The sequence below is a fragment of the Tetranychus urticae genome, chromosome 2, assembly GCF_039701765.1.
Source record: "Tetranychus urticae isolate SD_2017Ah chromosome 2, NJAU_TeUrti_SD_1.0, whole genome shotgun sequence".
NCBI lineage: Eukaryota > Metazoa > Arthropoda > Arachnida > Trombidiformes > Tetranychidae > Tetranychus > Tetranychus urticae.
In genome coordinates this window covers 6,800,973-6,828,750 of record NC_142959.1, presented here as the reverse complement: position 1 = coordinate 6,828,750, position 27,778 = coordinate 6,800,973, and the positions used below count along the sequence as shown (strand labels likewise).

Genomic DNA, 27,778 nt, shown 5'->3' with positions numbered 1-27,778 from the left:
CAGTCAGACATTTGCTGATAGGAGGAACAGTAGCCATTTTGGAGCAGCTTTCTGTTCACCGTTAACTCAGCGTCTTCAGTGTATAACAAGGATTCATTTTTGGTACACGAATGAACAACTAATTGGGTTAAACATTCATCAGCCTCCCAGAAAGAGCAGCACGCTGATTTGATATCTTCATCTGATATTGGACCCCATTTTTTCTCTGAGTTATAAACACAGTCAGCCGTTTGACGTCCATGGGAGTTCATACATTTTTTCACTTTTAACTTGTTGAAGCTAATATTATATAAATAATGGATGTCAACCATTTCCCGATTAGAGTCTAGATAAGGTTCAACGGTCTTCTTTTCATTCCACTGGTACACTTTGGAGCCATTTACCAGGCAAATATGGCTTATTAAAACAATGGCAACGCTTATCCATATCAATGTGTTGATGGTTGCCTTGATTAGAAGTAAAAAGTGTCGCTGATCAAACACAAACATTATAAGAGATTGATATATTTGTTGATTATATCCTCCAAATATTGGTTCAACTAATTGCCCGATAATTACTATATATATTTGTATAATTATATATACACACACATACACATTTGGAAACAAAGAAACGGTTAGATTTGGATAAAAGTTATCGACTATGAATGCATTTACGAAATGAACAGTCAATTACATGTTAACATCTCTACAAATGGCAAAGTTAAGCAAGTGAAAGGTAAGTAATGATGTTTTGTTTGTTAGTTGATTATGATAAAAGATGAAACCTAACCATTTGCCTAATTGAATAGGAAACATCAAGCTTCGCAATTTACCTTAATACAATGATCTATCATCTGTCTTTTGCCTTCAATGTCTTCTTTATCATAATAAATAAATCTCTCATCATCACTATCATCATCATAGTAACAGGTAAACACAATTATAAATGAAAATGCTAATCCTCAGACCACAGAATTAATATGATAAGCTTTTCAAGAGGCTCTTATTTTCCTCTCTCTCTCTCTTTTCCCACCTAATGATAATCAACTTAATTATGACATTTCTATTACCTTTGCGATTATACTTTGCGAGATTAAATCACGAAAATTCTGTTTTTTATTGATAATTCTGATAGAAAGGAAACACAAATGCAATGTATGGTTAGGATGAGATTAACCATTCCACCTGAAACTTAAAATAAGGTTAATATGTATGGATGGCTGTTTAAAAATGTGGATGATCTCGATATATGTTGTGGCATTTAGCAATGATCCAAATAATAAGGTAATTATGGTAGTAAATGATTGTCCAGATAGTTAGGTGAGATTGAACAGTAGACCAACCCAGTGACACCTTAGTAACTTCATTGTATGATACGGATGTTGTTCTTATCATCATTCATGGGTGTTTTTTGATACTCTAAATGAATTTGATTTAATCAAGTGAAAGGAAATTTTCCAATTTTCCATTATTTTAACCCTTAATGATTAAAGTAAATCGATGCAAATAATGGTAAACCAGTGTTAAGACATTGGACGCTGATTGTGCATATCGATACTGATTACACCAGTTCACACAATTTTCATGATAATTTCTAATCAATAACCGTTTTTATTTTTCCTTTTCCAGTTTCAGTTCCAGGATAAACAGCAGAACGGTCATTAACCCATCACCTAATCACTGGAATTTCAGATTGTTGAATTGAAAAGTCGAAAAGATGTGAACTTGTCTCATACAAATAATGTAAATGATCCGTTGAACACATGTAGGTACTGATGATAAATATGGTGAGTATTGGATCAAGGTGATTGAGAAGTGACCGCATCTTGCTTCAATGGAGATGTTTTCATTGTATCATCACTAATTTCTGCCTTTTTACGATTCATTAAATATCTAACAGCAAAACCCAGAGCAAGGATGATTATGGTTAAACTAAAGACGACGGATAAAGACACAATTAACATTGGACTGATTTTTGGATCAGCTACAGAAGGCCAAAAGGTTAAATAACAATCAGACAATTGTTGGTATGATGAGCAGTAGCCATTCTGTAGCTCCATTGTGGCTGAGATCAATTCCTGGTCATTGAAATAAAATTGAGACTCATCATCGGGACACAGATCAAGAACCAAATTTTTTAAACACTCATTTCCCTCCCAAAATGAGCAGCAAGATGATTTAGTCTCTTCTTTATCGGATAATTGGTACCATTTCTCCATTGAATTGTAAACACAATCAGCAAAGGCTGCCTGATGGTTGTATAAACATTTCCTCAAATTGTACTTCAACTTTGAATAGCAAATGTTGTATAAATCTGAAGTATCGACATTGGTAGCACCAGAGAAGTCATTTTCCGCCTTTTCCGGATCGGATGCTTGGCATATTGAAGAGTTGCTGATTAAAATAGTAACTGTCCAAATTAATTTGATAATAGTTGACCTGGTCGGTGTGTTTAATGTGGTTAAAGATGGTAAATTTATATTCAAAAAGAAACACATGGTTTAGTTTATGTTGGATTAACCAATCTTCAAACAATCCGTAATTATTTACCAATAATTATGTTGAACAAGGCAAGAAATACCAATGCAGATCAATAAGCATTAATAAACACATGTTGATCAACCAGACTATTTATAAAGATCCGATTGAACCAATGAATGAACATGAACATGGAACAAAAAAACGCCTTCCTAATTTAGGAATAGTTTATTCAGTGAAAAATAGTTTTATAAATCAAATGAAGATATCAAGCCCAACACGAAGCTAATACATAAAAATCTACATAAAAAGTTATGAAAGCTGAGCTTATCTTGATTGGATTCAATGTTGGAAAATTTATGCAAATTTCACCAAAAATTTTTCATAGTTTTTCAAGTTAAACATGGAAAAATGGATTGAATTGAGATTACAAATTCATTATGGATCAGTCAATTGAAACATTATGGATAAGAAGCAAAACCAAATATACCTGTTGATGGATATCAGTAAAGCAAGCTTTGGGACTAAGAGAGACTCATTGAATTAATTTTTTCAATAACTTATTCTTGATGGTTTAAGTTCAACATGGCCTGACATTTTTACAATCTTGATTATCTTTGAACTTGAACCAGATTAATCTTGAAGCTTTTCATTAAATCGTCATCTCATTCAGCTCGAGACTATAAATAAAGCATAAAGGCTCTTAATTGTAACATTGATGTCCATAGTTAAACCTTGACATATTTAACAACATTGAATATGATCTGAAAATAAAATTGCAAGACCTTTTGACATTATCAAGTGCAAATGAGTTTTAACGCAAACTCACCAGCTTTTAACTCCCAGACATTTTTCCAACTGATAACAGAGTTTTGTTGAACAGTTGGATGATAATATCTTACCTTTACTCATCCATTTAATCATTCAATTTATATATCGACAACAGATTCGATTGATTTGGCCAGTAAATCACGGGAAAGAAAAGAGGAAGAAAAGTAAACTCAAATATTCAGTGATGTCTACAAATAAGGCAAATTGTGGTGACCAAAAGGACAACAATGAAGGCTCTGTAAAGGACAATGTGAAAGATGTTAATAACAATGAAAACAATGTTAAAAGTGTTCATTGTAAGGATAATTGTTTACCCGTTGTTAATCATGCCATTTCGGGTGGTTCATCAAAGGAGAAACAATGTTCAGGTAAACGTTTTAGGTTACCCTTTTTTAATAAAAAAACTGTCAAACCTGGTAAACCGATTGATGAAACCATCAATGAGGAAGGTTTGATCTCGGGAAGGCGAAGGACTTCATCCGTTGGAGAGAAAGATATGGAAACTGTTCGTAAAAATTCAAAAGCTTTGGCCATTCGTCGTGGTCCACACGATATTGAACCTGAAACTCAATCAGCTCCAGTCAATTGAAAGATTTACATCAACATATGGTCAAGTGTTTTGCTACTATTCAACATTTTCAATATAAATGTCAACTCGTTTCCTTCAAAATTATTATTAACTTCACTGAATGTTGTCCATATTATATTATTTAATTTGATTGTTTAATGGTTGATTTTAATCATCACCATCATCAGTACCATCGTCCGTCAACGAAATTCAATCAAAAAAAGTATAATTAGTGCCCAACAATAGATGTGGCAATTTATTTCAATTATTTTGTCTTCCATGTTAAACCTAAATGTTTAACCTTGTTTTTTTTCGTTGTGACCAAATTTTGTGCTCAACTTGTTAAATTATAATTTATTGATTGTAATTACAAATGTTTCTCCATCAATATATAATTATAAATCTATATGTAAACAATTTATGACTAATTAACCTACAAAATACAATAAAAGAGCAAAGTCACAATTAATTCACATTGCATCAATATGATTTCAATCAATTTTTAACAAACAATATTTCAATACAATGGTCAGGTTTTTCATTGTAAGTGGTTTTATAAATATAATAACCGAAAGGATAATAAAGGTGACCAGAAATGTCATTGAAAAGTCCAGTTTTTTTCAAGTTAACCAACAAGGTTTGGGTTACTTTGAGGGTTATTTAATCAATAATCACAATCAATCTCATTTAACTGTAAATATTGAAATGAATGTGTTTTTATACAATGAAAGTGAATTGAGATGAAAACATAATTCAAAATCTATCTCTGTGTTCATCTTACAATTAGACTGTGAGATGCTTTAGGAAATGTTAAAGGTTGAAATGACAATACAATCATGAGATTTACATAATATAGTGAACATTATTTTTAACCTGACAAATACATTATTATTAGGACAAACAATTATCATAATAGCTGAATTATTTCCACATGAATAACAATTTATTTTTCTTTCATCTCCTTGAGGCTTTCTTTTTTTCTCCTTGTCTTTATTTTCTTCTTTGTCATCTTTTGCTTTTTCCATCCTCATCTTTTCCATTATAATTATCTTTGTAATCATTGTCATCATAATTTGTAAATGAGTTTCAAATTGCTAGGACAGTAAATGAAGAAAAGGCAAAATCATTATGATTGTAATCAAGTAGTATTAGCAATGAACAAGTTACCAACTTACATTCAACTGTTGCTTCAGGACTTTGGTGAAGGCTTAGTTAGACCTCGATCAGATTTGAATTTTGATTTGGGAAGCTTCACGAATCCTTTCAATCTGTTGAACAAAAGTCAGAAATTATTTTCTTTGGAATTGAAACAATCTGTGATAAAAATACATACATACATAATTGAGTCCTATTAAACCTGAAACATAAAATGCTAGAGAAAGAAATATAAGTGAGTCTAATGAAAATGTCGCTTGAAAACTGAAATTGTTGTTAATTAACTAATGATGATTGAAGATTGTTTTGGTTTGTTGATTAAAGTTTGTTTAGTGTTTAGGAAATGTAGTTGCGTGTAACAAAATAAAATTAATTTCCGATTCATTCATCCATTTTGTTGACTCTTCTTTGCCTCATTTCGTTACAATCACAAATGATTACAGGAAATCAATAGAACCTTCCAAATTATAATAAGTAATAGTTGATGGTGAGAGAGAGGTAAAAAAGATCAGCAATAACAATAATAAAGCTATGGAACAGCAAAAATGTTGCTGCTAAAAGTAAATCAAATTAGCTCTTAATAAACTGTGTAACATTCAATGTAACAACAAGTAACAAGTGTTATTAATAAAAAATTTGGGCCTTTCGATATGGATTGTTTCAGTTTACGCCAACAATTGCTTTCTTGATTAACATAAGTGTTAGTGAAGGATCCAATTTACTGTACATCACCTTTTGTCGATTCAAAAGGGAAACCATTGGATGGTAATCAATGTTGATAGTGACTTGATAAAAACCAATTTTCACTGTTTGCTGAATTGATCGGCTGCCGTTGGTGAATTAACCATCAAACTTGACTTTTACTCAGAGAGGTTGATTGATGATTGGTTAGCGTTGGTGTCCATGTTGCTCAATTGTACTGATTCAACAAATACCTGTGAAAGATGAATATTTTAAAGATATTAACGCTTTTCTGGAAATTTGTTAGATTATTATTGTTAACCAATAACATGGTTAATTAATTGAGAGTGGAATCAGCAGTAGCAAGGTAAAAAGGAATTGACTTCACTTGCCTGAAGGTGATTTGAGTTAATTTGCTCATCAGGCGTTTCATTTGACTTTACTTTGTTTGACAATCCAAAAGATGATTATAAAGATAAAGTGAATAAAGTAGTAAAGGTTCAAGATCAAAAATTAAACCTCAATACCTTTTACTTTTCAACCTAATCTTGCTTTCCAATTCAATAATGAAATTAATAATAATAATGTTCGTTTGATTAACTCCACTACGACCTTCATATCCCTTAACCGGATCTGATTGTGATCATTACAGCTTTGTAACAGCAGCAGTTAATCGTCAACAAATTGTTAATTTTTTTGCTCATAAATGCTTTTTACTCAGTATTATGATTATTATCAGAATTATTATTAATTCTAATCATCTTCACGACGGTCTCCAATGAGTTAAGCTTAAGGCAATTGAGAAGCAATATTCATCAGGCATATTTTACATGTTGATCATCATTTGCTTGTTTGCTTCTTCTGCTCATTGTCACTTGTTGCTTTTGGCATAAATGAAGTGATCACTATTAATAAACTGTGATTACAATCAATCCAAGTCCATTTATTTGTTTACCTGGATTCAGAAAAAAAAGAGCAAATAAACATTAGAAAAAAAGGGAAAACAAGATTGTAATTACTTTCACTACTCATTTTTGTTGATGTTTATTGGCATGAATTGAATCAATGGGATCTTCATGTTTTTCCAACCTTTTTCTTCTTCATATTGATTAATTTAATCTAATCACAGTTGATTGCAATGACTAATTACTAATTAGTAACCAGATGAAAAAAGTTAACATGCAAAGTTGATGGAAAAAAATGAAAAATCCTCTTTTGATTTCCCTAATTACGAGTATCAAGCAGGCCTATTTGGCACTTTCTAATTTTGCGTTTATGTGTACTAACTATTTACCATTTAAATCAAAATAGTAGCGACAATTAATGCCAATTTAATTGTAACCTTGAAAGATTTCATTTTATAGTTAAAAATGTTTTTAATTTTTCTCATCAGCGGTAATCACACCAGCAACAGCAGTAAAAATGGTGAAATGAAAACAGCTTGATGGTCAAGTAAGGTGAGTAAATGCTGAGATGGTTAAAGATGAAAAATGATAATATCTTTTATAAGAGTTGACTACATTCAAAGGTAAAGGTAAACTTGAATATCTTGGTAACAGAAGGAACGAATAAAGAAGACAAATAAGATGATAAAGATGATGGAGACGAAGAAGAAGACGAAGAAGAGTAATGAAAAAAGAGGAAAGAATCAGAAAGGAGTGAGAAAGAGATACTGGTGTAAGCACTGTTGTAGTGGAGATGAAGTAAGATATCCTCTTGAAAACGAAAGTGAATCTTCAACTTGGCGAACAGGTTAGTTGAATGTAATCGAGCGGTAAATAAGCTACTATTAAATATAAATTAGTTAACATTCAAACACCAAACAAACAAAATTGAAAACAATAAACAAAATATAACAGTGAAAAAAGCCAAACGAGGGAAAACTGTTGATACGGTCGGTCATCTGGTGGATTTTTTTTGGATTACAAATTTCATCTATTGTACAACGATTTGAAAATGTTTCAAAGCTCATCGATTGCTGCTATCAACAATATGTATCTAAATTACAATTTTAAATAAGTGTAAATTACCAACATTATCACCATCATCATTATTAATGGTAGTTGGTTCATCATTTGTTTCTCATTTCCTCGTTAAATTCATTATTAGTTGATGAATCTTCAATCAAGTTGCCACTAAAAATGTCAACATCTTCAAGACCAATTGTAAAATGTAAACCGACAATGTGACTGAATTTAACAACCATTTGTGATGATTACATCGTGCTAATTGTGGCCATTAAGACTATCTGATTTGTGATCTTTTAATAAACCTGGGAAAATCCATTTCATTAACCAAAGCCATACCTGTTTTTTAATGAAGACAATGATTTTAATTATTCTGTTTATCATTTCCCTGATACCATTGAGTTTACAAGAGTGTATACGATTTGAGTTTCATGAAAAAATTGAATCAACCTTTGGTCAATCTGATTTGATTAGAGCCATGTGTATTGGTAAAGGAGGACGTATTATTGATTACTCTCTACAAATGATTCAATTAGTTGGTCCATCAATTTTCAATGTAACCTTCCATTGTTGTGGTAAGCAATATTTGCATGCATTTCATTATTTTAGCTCTTCAACTTGAGACTTGTCAAAAAGCCATCTTCTAATTAGGTTAATTGTGTTCCTTATTGATTATTGTGATTCTTTTTTTGGGTTAACCTTGTTGATTACCCATTATAGTAACCCAATGATCTTTTAAGATTCCTTTAATCCTTACCGTTTAGGTATTTTCAAGTGATGTGTTATTGTTAGTTTCATTGTTAGCCATCTAATAGGAAGGGATAACAAAAGTTGCCTGATTAGAAATGGTCTTCATCAATCAACTGATCAAATTGACCTTCAATCAGATAAGTTTGCCTGACCCCAAGATTTTTGATTAATATAAATATTATTATTTATGATATGATAATGTAAAACCTAATGCTTGACCTCACTTTATTGATGCTATCACCAACCAAATAGCAACAAAAGGGTCTCTTAATTGCAAGGATAACCTTTAATCAACCAGATTTACTGTCTATTTTTGAAACAAAAACCACTTGAAGGTAAACAAACAAACCTATGATAATCAGTAAACACTTTTGACTCTTCTTATTTAAGACTCATTTCCTTACCATGAAACTGTCATCAATTGTCCTGAAAATTGAAATTTCTGTTTTTCCTTATCTTGTCAATTGAATGTAAACTTGCCATTGCTTAGGTTTCACCATTCAATGGTTAAATTGTTTGCTTTCTTGGGTAAAATTGAATTTTGCATTTCAAGCCAAAAGATATTACCATTAATTTTGCCAAGTTGATTAGCAATTAATTTGAAGAAGTGTAAAAATCTGAATCATATTTTTGTATCATCACTGGACCTGACCTTTCACTTTAATACAAAATCAACTCTCGGAAGTGACATATTAACCTTATAACAGGACCAAATTGTCAAAGCTGTATCTTTATCAGTTTTACATCAATAGGTCAGGCTTTAGTTAGATTGAGGGACGATATTTATATCATTACTCATTGAACAGACTGTTGAATAATACAGACTTTAGATGAAAAGATTTGAAAATTTTAAATATTCACCTTTTATTTGTGAGCCAATATTTTCCTTTTGATTGTTAATTCAATTGAAATATAAATTAACAATTTAGATTAGCAAATGTTTACAACGGTAAACCATAAAAAATTGTCAATAAACTGTTATCAGACTAAACCATGATTAACCTTGTTTCTGGTTGAATCAAAATTGAAAATCAAACTGATAACCAGGAATCATCTCGATTCCTAACCAAATATAACCATTTCCAATGAAAACTCATCAGTTGATAATTAACAGCAAAGTAGACTCAATATTTAGCCTTAGTGTATTATTATGAGCTATCAATCAGAGTTGTTTATTCATTGCATATTTATGAGCCATAATGACCAAAAAGTGCGAATGAAATCATCATTATTCATCAATCTTGAGACGATAAGCGTTTCATTTCTGTGAAAATTGTCAATAATTTTCCTTTTAATAGAAGGCAATTTTAGAAAGCAAATTAATCAATTTAAGTCTAATTTTCCGTCACTAATGCTATTATTAATAGTAGACTTGAACTGATTTTGATCATTTTGGTCATCAACAGCTTCATTAGCTATCAACAGTGAACCTGACTTTTGTTCATACTTCAGCTGATCAGCTTTTCATTCAGACAAACATACAAAGTCACTGATCATAGGAATTGCATCCTTCTCAATGCATTTTAAGTATTGATTATGTGAGTAAACCTCTGTAAATCGTTTCAAATCCGTCCGAATTTGAATTGTAAATTGGTTGATAATGAATGAATGAATGATGCCAATGTTTCAATCTGATTCCATAAGCACTTTTGATCGTAAAATCAATGAATGTACCAAATAAATGGATATTAACTCAAGTCTTTAATGTCAAGAGCTATTTTGTGTTACTATTTACTGCTGTTATCTTTGACCAGAAATTGAGGAAATTCCTAAATATCAGTTTGATATCAAATTCTGACCAGTCTGAAACAAGGTTGATGAAACTGAATGGGTAACAGAGTCAACTTTGCTCATATAAATAAAGGTATTTAGGTTAAGACCTTGGCTCATCTTGACTGTTGGGAAGAAAGTGAAAAAACAAATGAAATTAATGTTGACAAGTTTTTAATAAAAAGCATTAATAATCTGAATAATGATGGGGTTAACCATGAAAATTATCTGCGCCTTAAATCTCATTAGCAAGTTGTTACATCATTAAGTCAACTTGTGATAAATTCATGTCAATTTTTGATACTAATTGTCTCACAAGATTTATCGGTATAAAGGACTTTCATTCATTGAAATAACATTTCTTAATTGTACGATTAACATTGAAAGTTGTAGATATTCCTGAAAACCTAAGATATGAACAATTTTAATCTACAAGGTAATTGAGTTAAATGTGTGTAATTGTAGCCTTTTTCAATTTTTGTTCAAAGAAAGAGGTTGAATTGAATTTGCGAAACAAGAGCAGCAATTAAAAATAAATGATTGCGTGTTCAACTCTGATACATGTAAACATGGTCAACAAATGTTACTTTATCTGATTTGGAATCTTTTTTTTCTTTTTGTTTATCCTTTCTCTTAGCTCCGTCATATTGCCTTAGTGATCACGATTGTCCAATCAATTTTAATTGTAAAAACGGAATCTGCTCAGTTGCTGAATGTATTTTGACCGATGAGCCGGAAATTGTACTTCAAGAGAGTCGAGAATGCTTCATTGACGATGATTGCTACTTTGATATACCATTTGATTCGGATAATTGGAGATGTCTTCCTGATCCATGGTGCTTCCATAATAAATCTTGTGATAATTCGTACAATTTTTGTAAAAGGTGCCCAACAGGTTACATAGATGCTGACCCAAAACGATTCACAGATGGCACTGTTCAACCTCCGACAACTTCATCTCCTTGGTGGTTAACACCTTCATCAATACCCAACAATGATCCTGATGTTAGTAGTTATTTTGGTTCCACCGATCAACCAATCAATTCTGTTCATCATGAGCATTCAGTTCCTAACAATACTGAGACAACATCTTTGGTCTCAAGTTTTGATACAACTATCAATTCAACGCCAATCACAAGAACGGTTACAACCTCTACAACCTCTGAAACTCCTGAACCAATTACAGTCGGTTTTGATGAACTTAGTCCAAATGGAAATAATTCAGAGACTGGATTTGGCGCCTCAGATTTACCAATCAACTTATCGGATGATGAGTTAATCACAAACGTCTCTGTCATTGATTTAGCAAGAATAGACTCAGTTGATGAAATAGGGGAAGCCTTGAATAGCACTGAATTTTCCACACCACAGCCTCCGATATCAACTTCAATTTCCTCGTCACCATCAAGTCCAGATTCGTCTTCTAATCCTTCATCCTCTTTGTCACCATCGGGCTCAGACTCACCATCTAATCCTTCATCACCCTCGTCACCATTGAGCTCAGAGTCATCATATAATCCTCCATTGGCCTCGTTAACATCGGTTTCATCTCACAATTTGAATAACTTTGAATCAAGACCTTTTGTTACAGCTAATCCTTTCGCTTGGGCTGGACTTTTTGAAAGTGATTTGAATAGAACATCAACAAATAGAAACAACACTAACGCTGAGAGAGGCACGACTAATATACCTAATTTTACCGATATCAATTATATCTGAATAAACTAATTTGTAAATTTTTTTCATTATTCAATTACTGGCATTTATACAACAACTATGACAACTATATGAAACAAGTTTACGGCTGCTTGGAATGTGATGGTACTTTGTGAACTCCTCCAGTCGCCAAAAGACCACAGCAATCTGGTACTTTACGTTTTCGACTCAGCAATAATCCAGAGCCATTGGAATCTGTTTTGTGTAACATGAATAAAATATTTTTACTCAAGATTAAAATGAAATTGTAAATAAATCCTTACGAGTAAAATACTTACGAGCTTTATCTTCACTCAAAATTATAACAGGTGCCGCCTTGAGCTCAGCTATCTTTGAAAAACTCCTCTCACTGAACGAGCTTGACTGTGAATCTTGGCTGGAGAAATTAATACTACTGTTTTTATCAGACAAATTTTGTACCCTGAATAAGAAATGAAGAATAAATTAATTGTAAAACAAAAATGAAATTCATTTTCAATTTCAACATACTTGCGAGATCCATTAGATTCTGAACTGTCAGAAAATTGTGATATACGATTAAAATCCCAATCAGCATTGGTTTCACTTGTACGTTCTTGATGCTTCGCTACAGGATACTCAATGAAGGGGGGTAAGTCTGCCTTTTTTTGTACTAAGGTAAGACTATTGATGGAAAATGATCCAAAGTCTTTCGATAAGCTACGACTGGAATTCCTAAATGGAGATCTGTTAGAGTTTGATGAGATCTTAATCTTGATATGCTGGTCTCGCCATTTAGTAAATCGATTTGCTTCAAGGAAAGAAAAGAACGCAATCCAGATAAGAAACCCAAACTCGAAGGTGGCAGTCATTGAAATCACAAATAAATAAGAAACCATGCTTCCAGTGTCTGTATTATGATGAAAGAAAGGTAGGAATTAGCAAGCGATTGTCATATGGTTGAAGTTCAATACTTACCTTTTGTCATTGAGGTTGTTACTTCGCCCAGGATAATCAAGTAAAATGTCAACAGAAAAGTGAAACTTCCGATACAGAATTGTTGTAACTCATCTTCATCAGAAGATAACCATTCAATAAAGGAACGATGTTCAATCGATATAATGAATTTAAATTGGCAAATATCACAATTTAAAATTTTGGTAGCTGATATCCATTTTGATAGGCAAGATGAGTGGCAATAGGCAAGTTCACCAACACAGTTACATGGTTGTATCAAAGGACAATCATTAGAGGAAGTTGTCAAACAAATACGACAGATATTTTGAGGCTCAGGCTTGGAAACGGTCTCCGTCATGTTAAGGATAATTTAGATGAATACTACTTAAGGTAAGTACATTAAATAAAATTAAATTTGATAGTTAACTAATTTAAAACAAAAGGATTATTTAGAGCCAAAGAAAACTAAAAATAGTCTTGACTCATTAGTATAGAGCAACATGTCTTACAAGTGTAACTTTATTAAGGTTCAATATTTTTAAATATTTTAATTAAATTAAGCCTAATATTGATGAATGAGAAATGAAACCTGTCACTAAAGTCATCGCCATAGCTTACAATTTTCACCAAAATCATATTGTGTCACTAAATTGTTTATTATAATCATATTATGCTTATTTTTATCCTTTATACCCTAGACTTGACCAGAAATCAAGGAACTCAAACAAGTGTCTCTCAACAAAACCGCTTTAACGATTCAAGTTCCGAAAGAGTGAACATACAAGGTTGTCGACATCAAAAGGTCAAAAAGAGGATAGAAAACCGAGAAGTCGATATTTCAATATCCAGAGTCTTACTCAAATTTCACTTTCACAATCAATCACAAATGGATGATTGCGGTGATATGAACTCATACTCTACCTAATACCTAAAATCGCAGCTTAATACTCATTATGTTTAATTAGTTTGAGCAATCTGCAGCCTGACTAGAGAAGTGTCGAGCTGAAGTGGATTTTTACACCCTTACCGTTAGGGAAATCAAAATACTCTACTTGTCTTCGATTTTGATTTTTTTCCTTATTTACGGCTAAATATTCTCTATCTGAGGGTACATCGCACTTTCATTCATTTTCAATCCACTTTTGCAGTTGTTAAAACCATTGAAAAGCAATGACAAAAATCATGAATTCCCAATTGAGTCAAATTGCTTTTTAAGGAGGCAGATTCCTCGCGACATCAATAATTAGATTGCAAAAAAATCCAAGTTTCTTAAAAAGTTGACAGTTGGACACCAAAATTGAACCAGCTGACTTAAAAATCAATGTAGGCTTTGTTGTAAGAAATTTGCCAACTCTGAGTTGATAATAATCATGAGTCTGATATTAACGAATCTCATTTACCAATATTCGGTCCCACCCGAACAATCCTTCACTGGCCTCAAATGGTTATTTCAAAGATAAACGTCCATTGCCGATGCCTCAGAAAGAGCATATCATGTATCATATTGTGATGTTGAAAAATAAGGACTTGAACCATTATTAAAAACAAAATACCAAAGTTAACCTCAAATAAAAATGTTACTGATTAAAGTTTAAACAGTTTTCAAATTTTGAGCTTTGACGTTGAAAATTTGTATCTAGAAGCGATCTGGAGGTTCGCTAAATTGGTCAATGAAAAAATCACTTAATACATTGGATCTGATGATTAGGATATTAAAAGGGTTATTTTTAGTTGAGATTCACTTGCCAATGCATAATTAAGTTAATCCGATCAACCAAACCAACTTTTACTAATGATACTTTTGATGGGCCATTAAGCAAGCCAGTTCAATAACCAGAAATGCTGCAATTTCAAATGAGATAAGTGTTGGTTAGATGAAAGTCAACTATTTATAATAATTAGGTTATCATAGTTTAAAATAAATAGAAGCCAAAAGTACAAGTAAATGAGAACTGGTCATTACACTGTCCATTATAAATCAGTGGTAAGAGTCATGATAGATAGCAGAGTCCAAATTATCATCTTTCGAAATCTTTTCTATCAGGATCTGTACAAGACACTGTCTTGAGAACAAGCCTAGAAACTGAAAAAGTCCTTAATCAACAGCGTTCGGTGCCTACTAGACTGGTCATAAATGGCCCACTCAATCAACTCGAGTCCTGCATTGAGATCCGGTTCCAAGGGTTGAAAGTAAATATGTGAATGCCGATCATGAGGTCATCACTCGAGAAGAGATCACTAACTGTTGATCATTGTAATCGGGAAACATTACAATCTTTTTGATTTAACAGGTAATTTATTTCTTTCATAATTAGAATGTTAAATTAAATTTTACAATACGTCTTGTCACCGAGTTTTTTTTTACAAAATCAAGCTTAAAAAATTAATTGGAAATAATTATTTTCAGCCTAAAATGATAGACTGTATTGCGTTAATGCGGGTATTTTATATCAATTACAAAAATAGAAGGAATAAGATTTGTTATATATATTAATTTCAATATAAAATTGCGTTAATTTATAACTTGTGTTTTGCCAACGTTGATCAAACCATTTATGCAACATATTTTAAATATGTTTTGATAAATTAGCACTGAACCTGCAGTTGATTTGGTTTCACACTTTGTGCTTGACAAATATTGCAATTGTATGATATCACGAAGATAGGTTAAATGTACAATTTAGTAATTCATTCAACTCGATCTGCTTTATTGACATCATTCGTAAATCATTTGGCCAAAAACAAGTCCATGTTCCGTATTCACTTGTATCTACTTTCACTATAATGCTGATATTGGTATTCGACGTCTAATATGTTCACCTGGACTAACAGCAATCACTAGCGGCATTTTATTTTGTTCAGGTTTGTTTGAAAATCGATTTTTTACGCGAGAGGAAAAATCCAATGATGATGATGACGATGACGATGACGATGGGATTTGAGGTGGCTTTAAATGAGCAAATTGTGATATGGACGGTGACTGAGAGGCAAAATTTGATGATGAAGATGGCGATGATAATGAAGGCATTAAATGAATTGCCTGAGATTTTTGTTGATTGGATGATTTAAATGGAGACAAAGGCCTCCATTGGCCAAAGTCAAGAGAGGTAACCTTTATTGATGTCCCTGGAGGTGGTTTATGATTGGAAGGAATGGGTGAAATGGTTCCCACAGAGACGGTCGTTGATGGTGCAACAGTTGACCTTAAGCCTGCTAGTAGCATTGGAAAATCGATTCGTGTTCGAGTTGTTTTACGTGTAAATGAACTTGGATCTCGACTTGTTAGCTTGGTTACCTCGGTAGAAACAGCGGGTGGCTCTGGAGTTGTAGTTGTCGTTGTAGAGGTTGTTGTGGTCGTTGTAGTCGATGTTGAAGTTGTTGAGGTTGGAGTACTGGTTGTTGATGGTGTCATTCTTACTCTCCTCGTGGTTGATACAAAAGGTGCCTTTGTTGTGGTAGTAGTTGCAGTAGTTGGTGCTCTTGGTAATACAACCCTTACTAATCCTGATGTTATTATGGGCAATCCAGTAGTTGTGGTAGTTGGTGTTGTACTAGCTGTTACAGGTCTCACAGTTGTTAAAGATGGTTTTGAAGGGCGAAGTCGTTCAGCAAATCGATTGATTAATGATGGTGAGTTACTAGAGTGATAATTTGAATGACGCCGATTATCGTTTGTTGGATAAAGAAACGTTTTACGTTCATCCGTAAGAATATTATTGTTACTGTCAAAAGTTGAAGGTTTTGATTGATATTTATTTGGCTTTGAAGAGGGTAAAGGTGTTGTAGTTGTTGATGTTGTTGTTGATGTGGTAGTTGAAATGGCTAGTGAGGTTGATGATGTTCCTACGGTTGGGCCTCTTGTTGGGGTCAAGGTGGGTCTTCGGGTTGACTTTAAAGGTTTAAGGTGGATAGCTGTTAATACAGAATCAATGGGTGTATCTTCGCTGTTTTTCTCATAAAATATATTTCCTCGAATCTGTAATGGCATTGATTGATCTTTCAAGTTCAACATTGGATCCGTGTGATAAGATGTAACAATTAGTGAATCAAAATCAATTTCTGGTCTACCTGGACCAACCATCCTCAACTGAATCAATCCTTCTTTCAATTCCTGTTGAACCAAACTTGGAATCAGTTGATCATTGCGTGATGATCCTGGTGACCTTTCCTCTGTTTCTTGAGTCAATTTTGATTCGATAGATTTCCTTGAATATGCTAATGAATTTCGAGCTTGAATAATCTTTTTCCGATCAAGATAGACACGAAAATGGACAATCAATGAGCCCTTTCTAAAAGCGTAAACTTCACTCTTAATTATTGAATTATCAATTGATGTCCATTGGAGAGCAGAATGAATCTGGAAAATAAAAAAACAATAAATTAGAGTTGATGTTAAATTGTTAAATTGAATGTTGAATGAAATTTAGATGAATCAAGTGAAATGCAAATTTCAATGGTATAATAATTAATGGATTACAATTGAGTTTATTACTTTACAGGCTTGACTTTAAATTAATTTAAGAGTTATAGCTACAATAAGATGGTGATTTCTGGCCTCTTCAATCACCATTAAATTCATGATAGCCAAGATAATAGTTGAAAATAGCTGATAATGGCAATTTGTGAGAAGAAGAAAAAATAAGGTTGATTCATTGAACAAGAAATTGGTCATTAAAAAGGCATTTAATGATGATATTTAGTTGAGATGAAATTTAAAAAAACAAATGAAGATTCAGTTGATCTTGTAATACAAATGCCTTTATAAATTTCTCTAACCTGGTTTATGTTGAGAAGTGATCTTATCTGATTGGGAGGATGAATAAGATGAACCCGATACAGATGAAGATGTAAATGTATCTGATGGCGAGGATGATGGAAAAGAAGAGAGAGAGAAAAGGCTAAATGAAATGAATCAGAATTAATGTTGATATTCCCAGAAGTTTAGTTAATTGGATTCGGATGGGAATCATCTAAAAACAATGCTGTTCCAGTTACCACACCCGAAAAAGGTTGATGAAGAAGAGGAAAGATGAAGATGATTTAAGTGAGAGAAGGTGGATTAAATGCTCAAGGGAAAGGCAAATACTTAATTCATCTTAATTCATCAATTAGAGGTTTCATTTTTTTCATCATTTTATTCTTGTCTTGGTCATTATTAGGATTAAATTTACGCCCTTAAACTGGCCTGCGGCAGCGGATGGGTGATTTTCAGTCAAAGGCATTTACAGGTAACAGACACAAATTGTAGGAGTAAAGAGAAGTGAATTTAATAATAAAAATACCGTTAAGCTTGCAATAAAAATGTAATCAAGAATGAATGATTATTGGTGAAAAAAAAGATTGTTTTTCTTGTTCAATTGGAACGATGATTTTCAAGATCAGCAAATTTTTGCTTTGATTTACCTTCTTTTTTTTCACTTCTTTCCAAGCTTCTAATGACATTCATTTTTACAGGTTAAAAAATGTTCACTGTTTGCTCTAGTTTGGTTGACTATTAATGAACACTTGAACAGATTAACATTATTCTTGTTCATATTGATCATTAAAAGGCAGATGAACATTTGGTGACTTTGCTGTTTAGACTAAAAATTATCATTCAAAGTTTTACCGTTGAAAAGCAATTGACATCAATTGTTGATGTTTAAGATTACATTTTTTGTTGTTCAAAGACGATTGTTGTTGTTTCATGTCAATGATAAGTGTATTAATGGTGATGAAGTTGAATTATACAATAACGGTGATGGAGTTATCGTATTCAGTCTCTTTTTGCTAACTGAATTGGGTAGCAATTCAAGTCCTCTCATAATGGCAATATTCATTTCATAACAATACAATTGTGTGGTTTAAAAGATGAAGACAAATGGATGATCAACAAGATGGGATTGTATTAATTGAATGGGATAACAAGTAGGAAAACAATGATTTTGTTAACATTTGTAGTAAACTTGATGGAAACTGAAACATTTTCAGAATCAATTTTGCAACATTTGTAAGTAAAAAGAGGCAAAAATAAAACCAGCGGGAAAGTAAAAGCAAGATGTTGATCAGAATGATCTGAGAAAGAGATGAAGAAAGGTAAACTTGATAAAAGGCTACAAAAAGTGTCATTGTAGAGGTTTGCGGCTCAATAAACGCAATAACCCGTTTTTACACTCTTGTATTTCTCAGTCGTTAATCATGCTATTTAAACCGTCTTCTGGTTACAATAAAATCAAATGAAACAAAAGCTTAACAAGACTTCAACTATTATCTTCATTGTTTCATAAAACAAAAACCAATGAATAGAGTTTCAACCAAAAAAAATCTCACTGATTGAAATCAAATCTTGAATCATTTTTCAGACAAATTAATAGTTATCCAATTAAACAAGTAACTCAACCTTTTTTCATTCAATAGCAATTGAAATAGTCAGACAAAACAATTTAAAATTTGTAATGGCTACTTAACTTACAAGAGTTAAATATCAAATGTTGAAATGTAAAAACTATGAAAGGCCATTTTATGGTTATAAAAACACTTCGCTAGGCATTTCGTTTTGGTCACTTTGAGCGTTGATTTATGCTGCTCAAGTTTAGTGAACAATTGAGTCTGACCAAAGTAGACTTAAATGAAGAGTTAATGAAACGAATCATTTGAAAGCATTGACAATTAAACGTTGGATTGAAAACTAAAAGTTAACCAAAAATTTCACTAAAATGTAATTTTTAGCAGAAAAGTTTTCGATGTTTAATCAAATATAAAATCAAGGAAGGGCTCAATCGATTAAATATTAGGCGATAATAATAGTCGCATAATTTTTGTGAAATGACAATAATTCAAAAAGCTAACCTCATTTTATCAAAAAATCATTAATACAGTAAATGATTCAACGATTATCCTGATTTTAAGCTTAATCAAAATTATTGAATTTCTTTTTGTCGATTTATGGATTTTATCATGAAAACTATTTTCATAAATCACCTGAGTTGCCATCAATTGATAATTGTGTCTAATCAACTTTTAAAATTGAAAGTGAAAAATGAATTAAGATTGAGACTATTGAAGTTACTGGTGCTTAAAATAGGTGAAAGACCGACAATTGTTTTGTTAACCCAAATTGACCTTTTATACTTACAATGGCATTATACTTTTCGGCCTTTTCGAGGAATGCTGTAGACGAAGTATTGTACAGTGAAGGGACAAAATCGTCGCCAGATATAACACGGAATCGTCCACTGACTGGTAAAATGGTGGCTTTACTTAGATTTGTTATGATACCTTTAATAGTGGAAATAAAATTAGATGCAAAAAAGGACGCAATTAATTTACTGTGATACTGAAAGATGATTGAAGAGAGCAATGATGAAGAATACGGTTAAAGTTAATTAGATGATGTTCAAAGAAACAGTTACAATTAAAGATGAGAGTAACAAGAGTTGGTCAATTGTGTGTGTGTGTGTTTTGACGATGACCCGATTTAAGACTCGCAACACTTGTATCACAACATCCGGCAGCAGGACATCAAGTCCATCATATTCATTATCATCATTATTATTAGCAACTCTTGACTTGAGCCAGTTTGAGTCGAGCCAGTTATTACTTTGAAAGTGACCAACTTGAATGTAACAACTAATATGGTTATGGACATTAATTATATACACAAACGTTTGAGATTGAGAGAAGAGAAGAAGAAGAAATTAAGATTTTAAAAAATGAATCAAGATTAAGATGAAGATGAAGATTAACTTGTAAAAAAAGGGTTTTCGTGTGAATTAAACTTGTTGTGTTAACTCGACATTCAAATGTTAAATTGTGATAATCATTTATGCATAACTTAAGGGCATTTTCATCATTATTATCATTATTTATACTCAGTTCATTTCAGTTCATCTATTGTCAATTTTTAACCAATTTACAATTGGTTAAACTAATTTTCATTTAACATTGAAAAGCAAATGTTGATCAAATCACATCAATTGTCACTATTGAAAGAGATTGGGTTTTCTGGAGATTCACTAAATTAACGATATCCATGACTTTTGGTTAATCACGCAAATTGAAAAGTAATCAAGTTAAACAGTTTAAGTATTCATGATTTTTCATTTGTTACATCAACAGTAAAAGGTTTGCTTTTGGGCAAGCAAATGGTAATAATTGATGATAATTTTGTATTTATATTGATCAATTGTAATAATTTTTATATGAAAAAAGTGAGTTTTTATAAGCTCAAGATCATGATTTTTCATGACTTTTTACGGATTCTAAGCAATCAATTAACTCGAATCAATGGATTGTAATATTGTTCAACTGGAATGTCTTTTCAAGATGCTTTTTTCATGTTTCAAATTGAGACAATTTGATACATGAATATCGATAGATTATGAGATTTGCTTTAAGAATTTAAATGTTGGTTGAAATTTGAAATCAAACATAATTAGTATTACTTGGATTGACATCTTAACCAGGAACTGGAAAGGTTAATCGTATTCAAATAATCACAATTGAAAAAGATTGTAACAGAGTTTTCAACAAAGATTGGTGTTAAAGAATAAGAAAACAATGAAGATTATTCTGAGTGAAAAAAATTCAATTCTAATGCAAATCGGATGGTTAACAGTTTTGACAATTCAATTGAAATGAAGATAATTTGTCTGTGACTTGTAACTATTATTAATATTTAGATATGAAAAGTTGCAAGTTGAAAAGATTAGCTAATGGTTTCAAGAGAAAGGTTGAGGAAATAAATCATTTCAGGTAAATTGAATCAATTCAACTTAGGATGCAAATTTCAATTTCAATTGTGTAAATTGTTGCACTGGAAATTGAGATGAGCAAATTTATGGAAAGAAAATTTATCCTTATTCTTGAATAGTAAAAATGAGAATCACAATCTTGAATAAAGACACAAAATAAACTCAATTTACTCGTGTCATTATTATTGTGATTTACATTTAAATGTCGTGAATCATGATTCTGAGTGGAGGATGATTATGCGATTGAACATATGATGGAAAATAAGACATTTACATGTCTTTATTCAAATGGGTCACCATGATTTTGTAAATTGTCAAGCCTTGAACACACAATTGACTGGTTAAATATTGGCAAGTTACAAAGCAAATTTGGTTTGCTGTTTAACCTGCATTAAGATGATCATTGTAATTGTTTTCCTTCAACTTTATATTCTTGTATCATGTATCTCGGCCAATGGTGGCTTTAATCAACTGCAAACCCATTTACATACCCAAGTAGACAGCAACTCCGATAACGGTTAATAGAGCAGCCAGGATAAGTATGGCTGTTAATAGGATGGCACAACAAGCCGGTGAACAACAACGTCTTGGAAATGAAGATGAATCCCATGAAAGAGTTGATGATGCTTGGCATGAATTAATCATTGGCGGAATATGATTATAAGTAATTATGGAGGCTGGATGACTGTGTAAAGATGGTGCTGGTCCATATTCATCATTTCCCGTTGAATCCCATACAATGTAAGGTAAATCTTCAGGTGAAGCAAATCGACGGCCACATGAGCCACCATTGCTTCGAATCATTTTACAGCTCATTTCAATTCCATTGATTTAAACATCATCCATAGCCACCGTTCATTTGTAAGCCAAGAGATACCAAAAATTGAACCGAAATAACAATCAAAACAAAAATCACCAGAATCAATGCAAAAAAAAGAGGGAAAATAAAAGTAGACCAAAAAATTCAAAACAATCAGATGAATTATCCACAGGTAAAACAATTTAAATGTAAATCAAGATAACACAAGTAAACAATCGATAGAAGGCACAAAATTAATAAACTACAAACAATTAATCCAACAACCGACACTTAAGAAGCTAAATCTTCAACAAGATTACCAAGTAAGAGTTCAAACGAGAGCTAACTGTTCGTACCAAAACTCACTCTCAAACCAAACCGTCAGATGGCGTCGCATCGTTAATAAACGCCATCTGCTGTCAAAAATAGAAAAGGTAAAACTTCCAATTCTGATTCAGAGATCAGTTCAAATGAAATAGCAACTAAAGCCTTTTGTTATTGATAAATCATAACAGTTTATTATTAATAGAATCAATGATTTCACTGAGAAAATCAAACAACAACAATAAGTGAGTTGAACTTTGAAAAGACGTGAAAAGCGGGAAAAAGTAGTTTCTTTGAAAATCTCACAATTTAAATGTTAACATTTTTGTTGAAGTTAATTTTGAGGAAAAATTTGAAACAAATTTAAATTCTTTTTTTGGGCTTGACTAATTCAATACAAGGTAAGAATAAGGTAAGATGATTATCATTATGAAACCAGGTATTTACTAATAAAAGAGTCAAAGGATTGGTCAAACAGTTGATGACCTGGTTTGTTGGTTTTTTTTCACGCAATCCCAATGAACAATAAACAACAAGCAACATCATGTTATCATCATTTTTCCTTTGCTTCATCATGTTTACCTTCTTGAATTTCATCTGTAAACTTCAGGTCATCTAAATGGTTTATCAAATGATTATCATTATCAAAAAAAAGGCTCACATGAAAAGACAAGGTTGAACAAAATCTCAAAATTAAATGTCATCATGTAAACACTTGCAACTTTATTTTGTTCAAAAGCAACTTGAAATGTGAGAAATTGTCACAATTGGAATTGTTAATGTTGAGAAACAGTCAAAATTAGATTAACTTTTACTTTTTCCCATTTTTAGACCAAAACCCGACGACAGTTGAATGTTACTGTGTCAACGAGTCTCTTCAACCCACCAAACGAAAACCTTACCTTAATTAACAATCAATTGTTTCTTCAACTTGAACCATAATCGTTTCAACTTGATTAACCCAAAATTCAATGTTACCCATCGGGTTATTTGGCATCATTACAACCAATAATGGGAAGATCATGGTCGACCAAAATTTTCAAATGATCAAAGACTATTTTGATAAAAGCATCTTTTAAGGGAATTTTTAGAACTTTAAAACTCGGTAAAATTTAGAAATTTTTTGATCGATTCCGATCGTCAACACTAATTTCAACCAAAAATCGACTAAACTCCAAATAGTTGATCAATCATAATGAACACTTTTTCAATTATTCAACAGTTCTCTTGATTTCGGCAATTGGCTAATGTTGTTCAATCGTTAATGTTCACCAATAATTCCTATCGATAAGCTTCAGCTCTGCAAATATTGCAATCACTCGAATCGAGGCTCAACCGAAAATCGAAGTTGCATAGAAACAGAAAATTTATTTCCCGAAATAAGTGCCTTTTCTGATTGACCATCAACAGTTAAATCAATGTTATGAAAAAGTCTGTCAACTTGTCTGTGATCAATGCTCTAAAGGCGATTTTAGTTTGAATTAGAACGTGATTTTATCGATGGATGTTGATCAGGGAAATTTTTTGATGGCACAAATGGACTACATTTTCTTACCTTTGCAAACCTACCAAGTGTCAACTCGGAAGGCAAAGGTTATAATTGAACCTTTTAACGCATTTAAGGTTGTCACCTTAGATTGCTTTAAATAATTGGGATTGTTTCAGAGTTGGATAAAATGTTCATCTTGAGTTGATCTTGATTGTGTTCCTACTGACATAATCATGAGGAATGATGAGAAAAGATTAATTTGTTTCACCTTTTTTTTCTGATGAGTTTTCATTGAATGTTGAACCTTTTCTCATTCCTGTGTTTCTTCAATTGAATTATCATTATCATCAACATTGGTTACTTTGTTTCCTTATTTATTAACACAAACCATTAATAACCAATTATATTGTCAATCAAGTTAATTTTGTTTTCTTTTGTAGACTTCTCATTACATTTCAATGATAACTCTCATCAGAATCATGATGAACACGATGATAATAAAGATGAAAAGGGCAAAAATATTGTTCACTTGATTGAACCTTCAATTGTTCAAATGTAAACCACCATAACCACAATAATAGATAGTAATCTTCATCTTTCACTCAAAGCCAATAATCATTTTGTTTCCCCTCATTTTCCAGATTAAATTGTTAACAATTTACAGAATTATTATTAATTTTCAATCAATTTCAACGGTCCAAGATAAATGGTTCAATTTGATGGCAAACACAAATCAATGAAACACAAGCAAAAAACCCAAAAAAAAATGTGTTTCTCTCAAAGTCTGAAAAAAACATTGAACAATTAAAAAGATTCAAATTGTCGACAGCAATCTAAAATTGTTAATGAACTGATATTTAAAAAGGTTAATTCTGTTGGCCAATTAAAGCAAAATAATAAGCAAAATTTAGCACATTGACCCATCCTTGACTGTTAATTAGTATTATGATAATTAACATGATGATTATGATGAAAAGCAAGATAAATATGAAAAGTCTCAATGAAAAGCGAGAACAAAAAAGTGATCCTTTTTTTTCTTGAAAAGTATTCCGTTGTTTCACATGAATAAAGTTATTTTTAATGTTCACACCATTTAATTGTCATGTAAGACAATTAACCAACATGTTGATTTATCATGTGATGATGGATTTGATGAAGAAACTTGAAAATGGACTGAAAAATGAACGAGAAAAATATTGATCTTTCAGGTTAAAAGGATAATGATGAGGAAAAGGATTTCCCTTCAATGACAATGAGAGATCAAAGATGAACATTTCAACCTCATTTCATGTAAGTCACTGAATCTTCATTTTCGTCATTAATCTATTCTTGAATCTTTTTCACATTATTTTATGCAAAAATTTCCACTCATTTGAAAGCTTTTTTTAATTAGAAAACAAGATTTTCAAGAAAAAATGATTCAGATTTTAATCAGTTGTATTTGCATTTTCAGCAAGTCGACTAGAGACTGAAGAGTCATTGAGGCGTTCAGTGTTTTATTTCAGTTCTGAATTGTTCAAGTTTTCCGATTTTTTCTTGGAATTTGTTTCTTCTACTAATGGTCATTGATTGATGATCAATTATCAATTGCTACAAACCTGATAACCCAATAAAATTTGGTGAATTCAAGGTTAGTAAAAGGAAATCTTTTTGTTTCAAAAAATCAGGAAAATGGGAAACATTTCAACAAAACGTTTGACAATTAACTAAATATTGGAATGGAAGTCGGATTCTTTTGTTTCATGTCAATGCCAGGAAAATGAACAATTAAACCTTTTAACCTGACAGGATGAAATTTTTATATAACCTTTTATCTTAGGCAGACATCTTAATCAGGCTTGTGTTGATGAGACAAGCTTTTCATCAAATTGGCTTTAAATGATGAATAAAAGTGATCATATTTTGGGAAATTTATTTAACAGCAAAATGATTATTAATAGTTTGCTACAATGCTGATGAAAATAGTAATCATCAATTTAATAATGTTGACCTTATCAGGTTCCATCATTGTTCACATTTTCTCAGGCCAAGAGGCTTGGTATAACGGGTTGACTAAACGCTTAAGGTACTACTGCCACAAATGGGTTGATTCACAGAGGTTGTATTGTTGAAGACTGAAGTAGATTTTATTCAATTAAGTGTCTCATTAGCAATTGTTTTGTCATTAACAGGGTTTAGTTGAGCACCAATCATGCTAAATGAGTTAACTGTCCATGGCTTATATCAGACCTACCAATGGTAGACAGTAAAGTGATAATCGATAATCATTACTGAATGGTATTTGAACAGAAAAGTAAATATTTAAATGAATAACTGATTTGGTTAATGTTGATTGTCATATACAATAACAGTTGAACCTTTTAATGGATTCCTTGTTCAGTTGATATTGTTACGAGAGTTTTGTTTTCCTCTTTTTGCTTTGCTTTGGTCGATTCAATTGCGTTTGTTTCATCAATTATCATCACCCTCAACATGGAGTAGGTGTTTGTTTGTCTTTAACTAAACAAGTTGAGGTGAGTTGCAAGAGATTCAATGAAAGAATAGAAAAGGAACCCGAAAAAAGGTTAAAATAGGAGAAGCAGGAAGATGGTGATTTGATGATTGAAAAAGCATTTGATGGTCATTAACTTAATCCAGTTGTATTACAGTTTTGACTAAACCAGGGTTGGTTTCATCACTAAAGGTCACTATCAATAATAATACTATTTGTCTTTATTACCTTTATAACCATTATTAAATTGATATTTCAATGCTCTTCAAGCTCAAAATCAATGTTAAACCAGCAAATAAATGCTTCTATTTTTTTGGTCTCCAATGGTAATTGTTTCATCAGTTAGCAGCATTTTTGCCCTTTTTATTTCAAAATTAATCGTCAAATAAATCGTTTTATCCCTCTTTCGTGTTCACCATTTCACACAAATTGTTAGGCATAAAATTTCAAAATCACCGAGAGGCTAATCATGATAGTTGAGGCCTTTGCTTTGCAAAAATCAAGAACGCAAATTGGATTGTTTTTTAACATTAACAGCAATTTGTTACATCAACAATTAGAACCAGATTTGAGCAACTGAACCTAGAGCCATCTGGATGACTTAAATGTAACTTTTTTAAAGTGAACTGGAGTTAAATTTTTATTGTAATTGATATCCATTTTTATCAGCATAAATTGTTAAGTCAAGATTGGTAAATTTGATCATTAATTACGACAAAGCTTTGATTTTAAAAGTTAAAAAAGACTATTTTCGATCAAATTCTGTCTAAATAGCAATGAGATTAAATGCAGTGACATTTTTTGAGCATAACGACTGTCAAAAGTGGCTCTGTCTGAAAAGATAAAGTCAATATTATAATAGTTAATGAACAAGTTTTCAGTGTAAATACTAATTGTAAAAGGTAAACCAACAATGTAATATCAATTGTGATGATTACGTTATTATATCGTGCTAAATATTGCCATTTAGACTGTTGATTGCTGCCTGATTGGAATTACAATAAACCTGGGAAAACCCATTTCATTGAATCAAGTTCTACCTGATTTTAAGACAATCTATCCACCGATTTATTTCAAATCATCTTAATAATTCCATAGTTTGCTCAAATTATTTATTGTAGATGATTCTAT

At 31.8% G+C, this 27,778-nt stretch overlaps 4 protein-coding genes and 1 long non-coding RNA gene across 6 annotated transcripts; 2 read left to right on the top strand and 3 right to left on the bottom strand.

The window, feature by feature from the left end:
* The first annotated feature begins 923 nt into the window (after positions 1-923).
* Positions 924-4,331, top strand: LOC112539298 (uncharacterized). Its single transcript, XM_089267487.1, has 3 exons — positions 924-1,265; positions 1,611-1,768; positions 1,882-4,331. Exon 3 carries the CDS (start codon positions 3,475-3,477, stop codon positions 3,877-3,879), a length of 405 nt encoding a protein of 134 aa, XP_089123613.1. The 5' UTR covers positions 924-1,265; positions 1,611-1,768; positions 1,882-3,474; the 3' UTR covers positions 3,880-4,331.
* Positions 4,193-7,358, bottom strand: LOC107366270 (uncharacterized). 2 transcript variants are annotated; one of them, XR_016198665.1, is made up of 7 exons: positions 6,989-7,358; positions 6,222-6,649; positions 6,087-6,136; positions 5,746-5,948; positions 5,192-5,230; positions 5,034-5,126; positions 4,193-4,952 (listed from the first exon to the last, which is right to left on the bottom strand). It is a non-coding gene; the product is annotated as an uncharacterized LOC107366270 (long non-coding RNA). The 2 variants fall into 2 exon arrangements; XR_016198664.1 differs by lacking the exon at positions 6,989-7,358 and having other exon boundaries at positions 6,087-6,226.
* A 206-nt stretch (positions 7,359-7,564) lies between these two features.
* On the top strand, positions 7,565-12,364 carry LOC107366268 (uncharacterized). Its single transcript, XM_015933853.3, has 2 exons — positions 7,565-8,236; positions 10,819-12,364. Exons 1-2 carry the CDS (start codon positions 8,011-8,013, stop codon positions 11,898-11,900), a joined length of 1,308 nt encoding a protein of 435 aa, XP_015789339.1. The 5' UTR covers positions 7,565-8,010; the 3' UTR covers positions 11,901-12,364.
* On the bottom strand, positions 11,907-13,306 carry LOC107366269 (uncharacterized). Its single transcript, XM_015933855.3, has 4 exons — positions 12,834-13,306; positions 12,387-12,765; positions 12,176-12,318; positions 11,907-12,092 (listed from the first exon to the last, which is right to left on the bottom strand). The coding sequence occupies exons 1-4, from the start codon at positions 13,168-13,170 to the stop codon at positions 11,980-11,982; spliced, it is 972 nt and encodes a 323-aa protein (XP_015789341.1). The 5' UTR covers positions 13,171-13,306; the 3' UTR covers positions 11,907-11,979.
* A 1,782-nt stretch (positions 13,307-15,088) lies between these two features.
* LOC107366295 (uncharacterized) lies at positions 15,089-22,685 on the bottom strand. The gene is made up of 3 exons (XM_015933876.3): positions 22,036-22,685; positions 19,927-20,069; positions 15,089-17,169 (listed from the first exon to the last, which is right to left on the bottom strand). Exons 1-3 carry the CDS (start codon positions 22,358-22,360, stop codon positions 15,592-15,594), a joined length of 2,046 nt encoding a protein of 681 aa, XP_015789362.1. The 5' UTR covers positions 22,361-22,685; the 3' UTR covers positions 15,089-15,591.
* Positions 22,686-27,778: the final 5,093 nt, after the last annotated feature.

Bases quoted from the DNA above. Each gene is read 5' to 3' on its own strand.
- LOC112539298 (XM_089267487.1), top strand. From the start codon at position 3,475: ATGTCTACAAATAAGGCAAATTGTGGTGACCAAAAGGACAACAATGAA.
- LOC107366268 (XM_015933853.3), top strand. From the start codon at position 8,011: ATGAAGACAATGATTTTAATTATTCTGTTTATCATTTCCCTGATACCA. The intron at 8,237-10,818 runs GTAAGCAATATT...CCTTTCTCTTAG, and splicing joins TGTAACCTTCCATTGTTGTG to CTCCGTCATATTGCCTTAGT.
- LOC107366269 (XM_015933855.3), bottom strand. From the start codon at position 13,170: ATGACGGAGACCGTTTCCAAGCCTGAGCCTCAAAATATCTGTCGTATT. The intron at 12,766-12,833 runs GTAAGTATTGAA...ATCATAATACAG, and splicing joins AACAACCTCAATGACAAAAG to ACACTGGAAGCATGGTTTCT. The intron at 12,093-12,175 runs GTAAGTATTTTA...TACACAAAACAG, and splicing joins TTTGAGTGAAGATAAAGCTC to ATTCCAATGGCTCTGGATTA.
- LOC107366295 (XM_015933876.3), bottom strand. From the start codon at position 22,360: ATGAGCTGTAAAATGATTCGAAGCAATGGTGGCTCATGTGGCCGTCGA. The intron at 20,070-22,035 runs GTATGTAAATGG...CCACTATTAAAG, and splicing joins CGGAGTTGCTGTCTACTTGG to GTATCATAACAAATCTAAGT. The intron at 17,170-19,926 runs GTAAGTATAAAA...TTTATTTTCCAG, and splicing joins CCGAAAAGTATAATGCCATT to ATTCATTCTGCTCTCCAATG.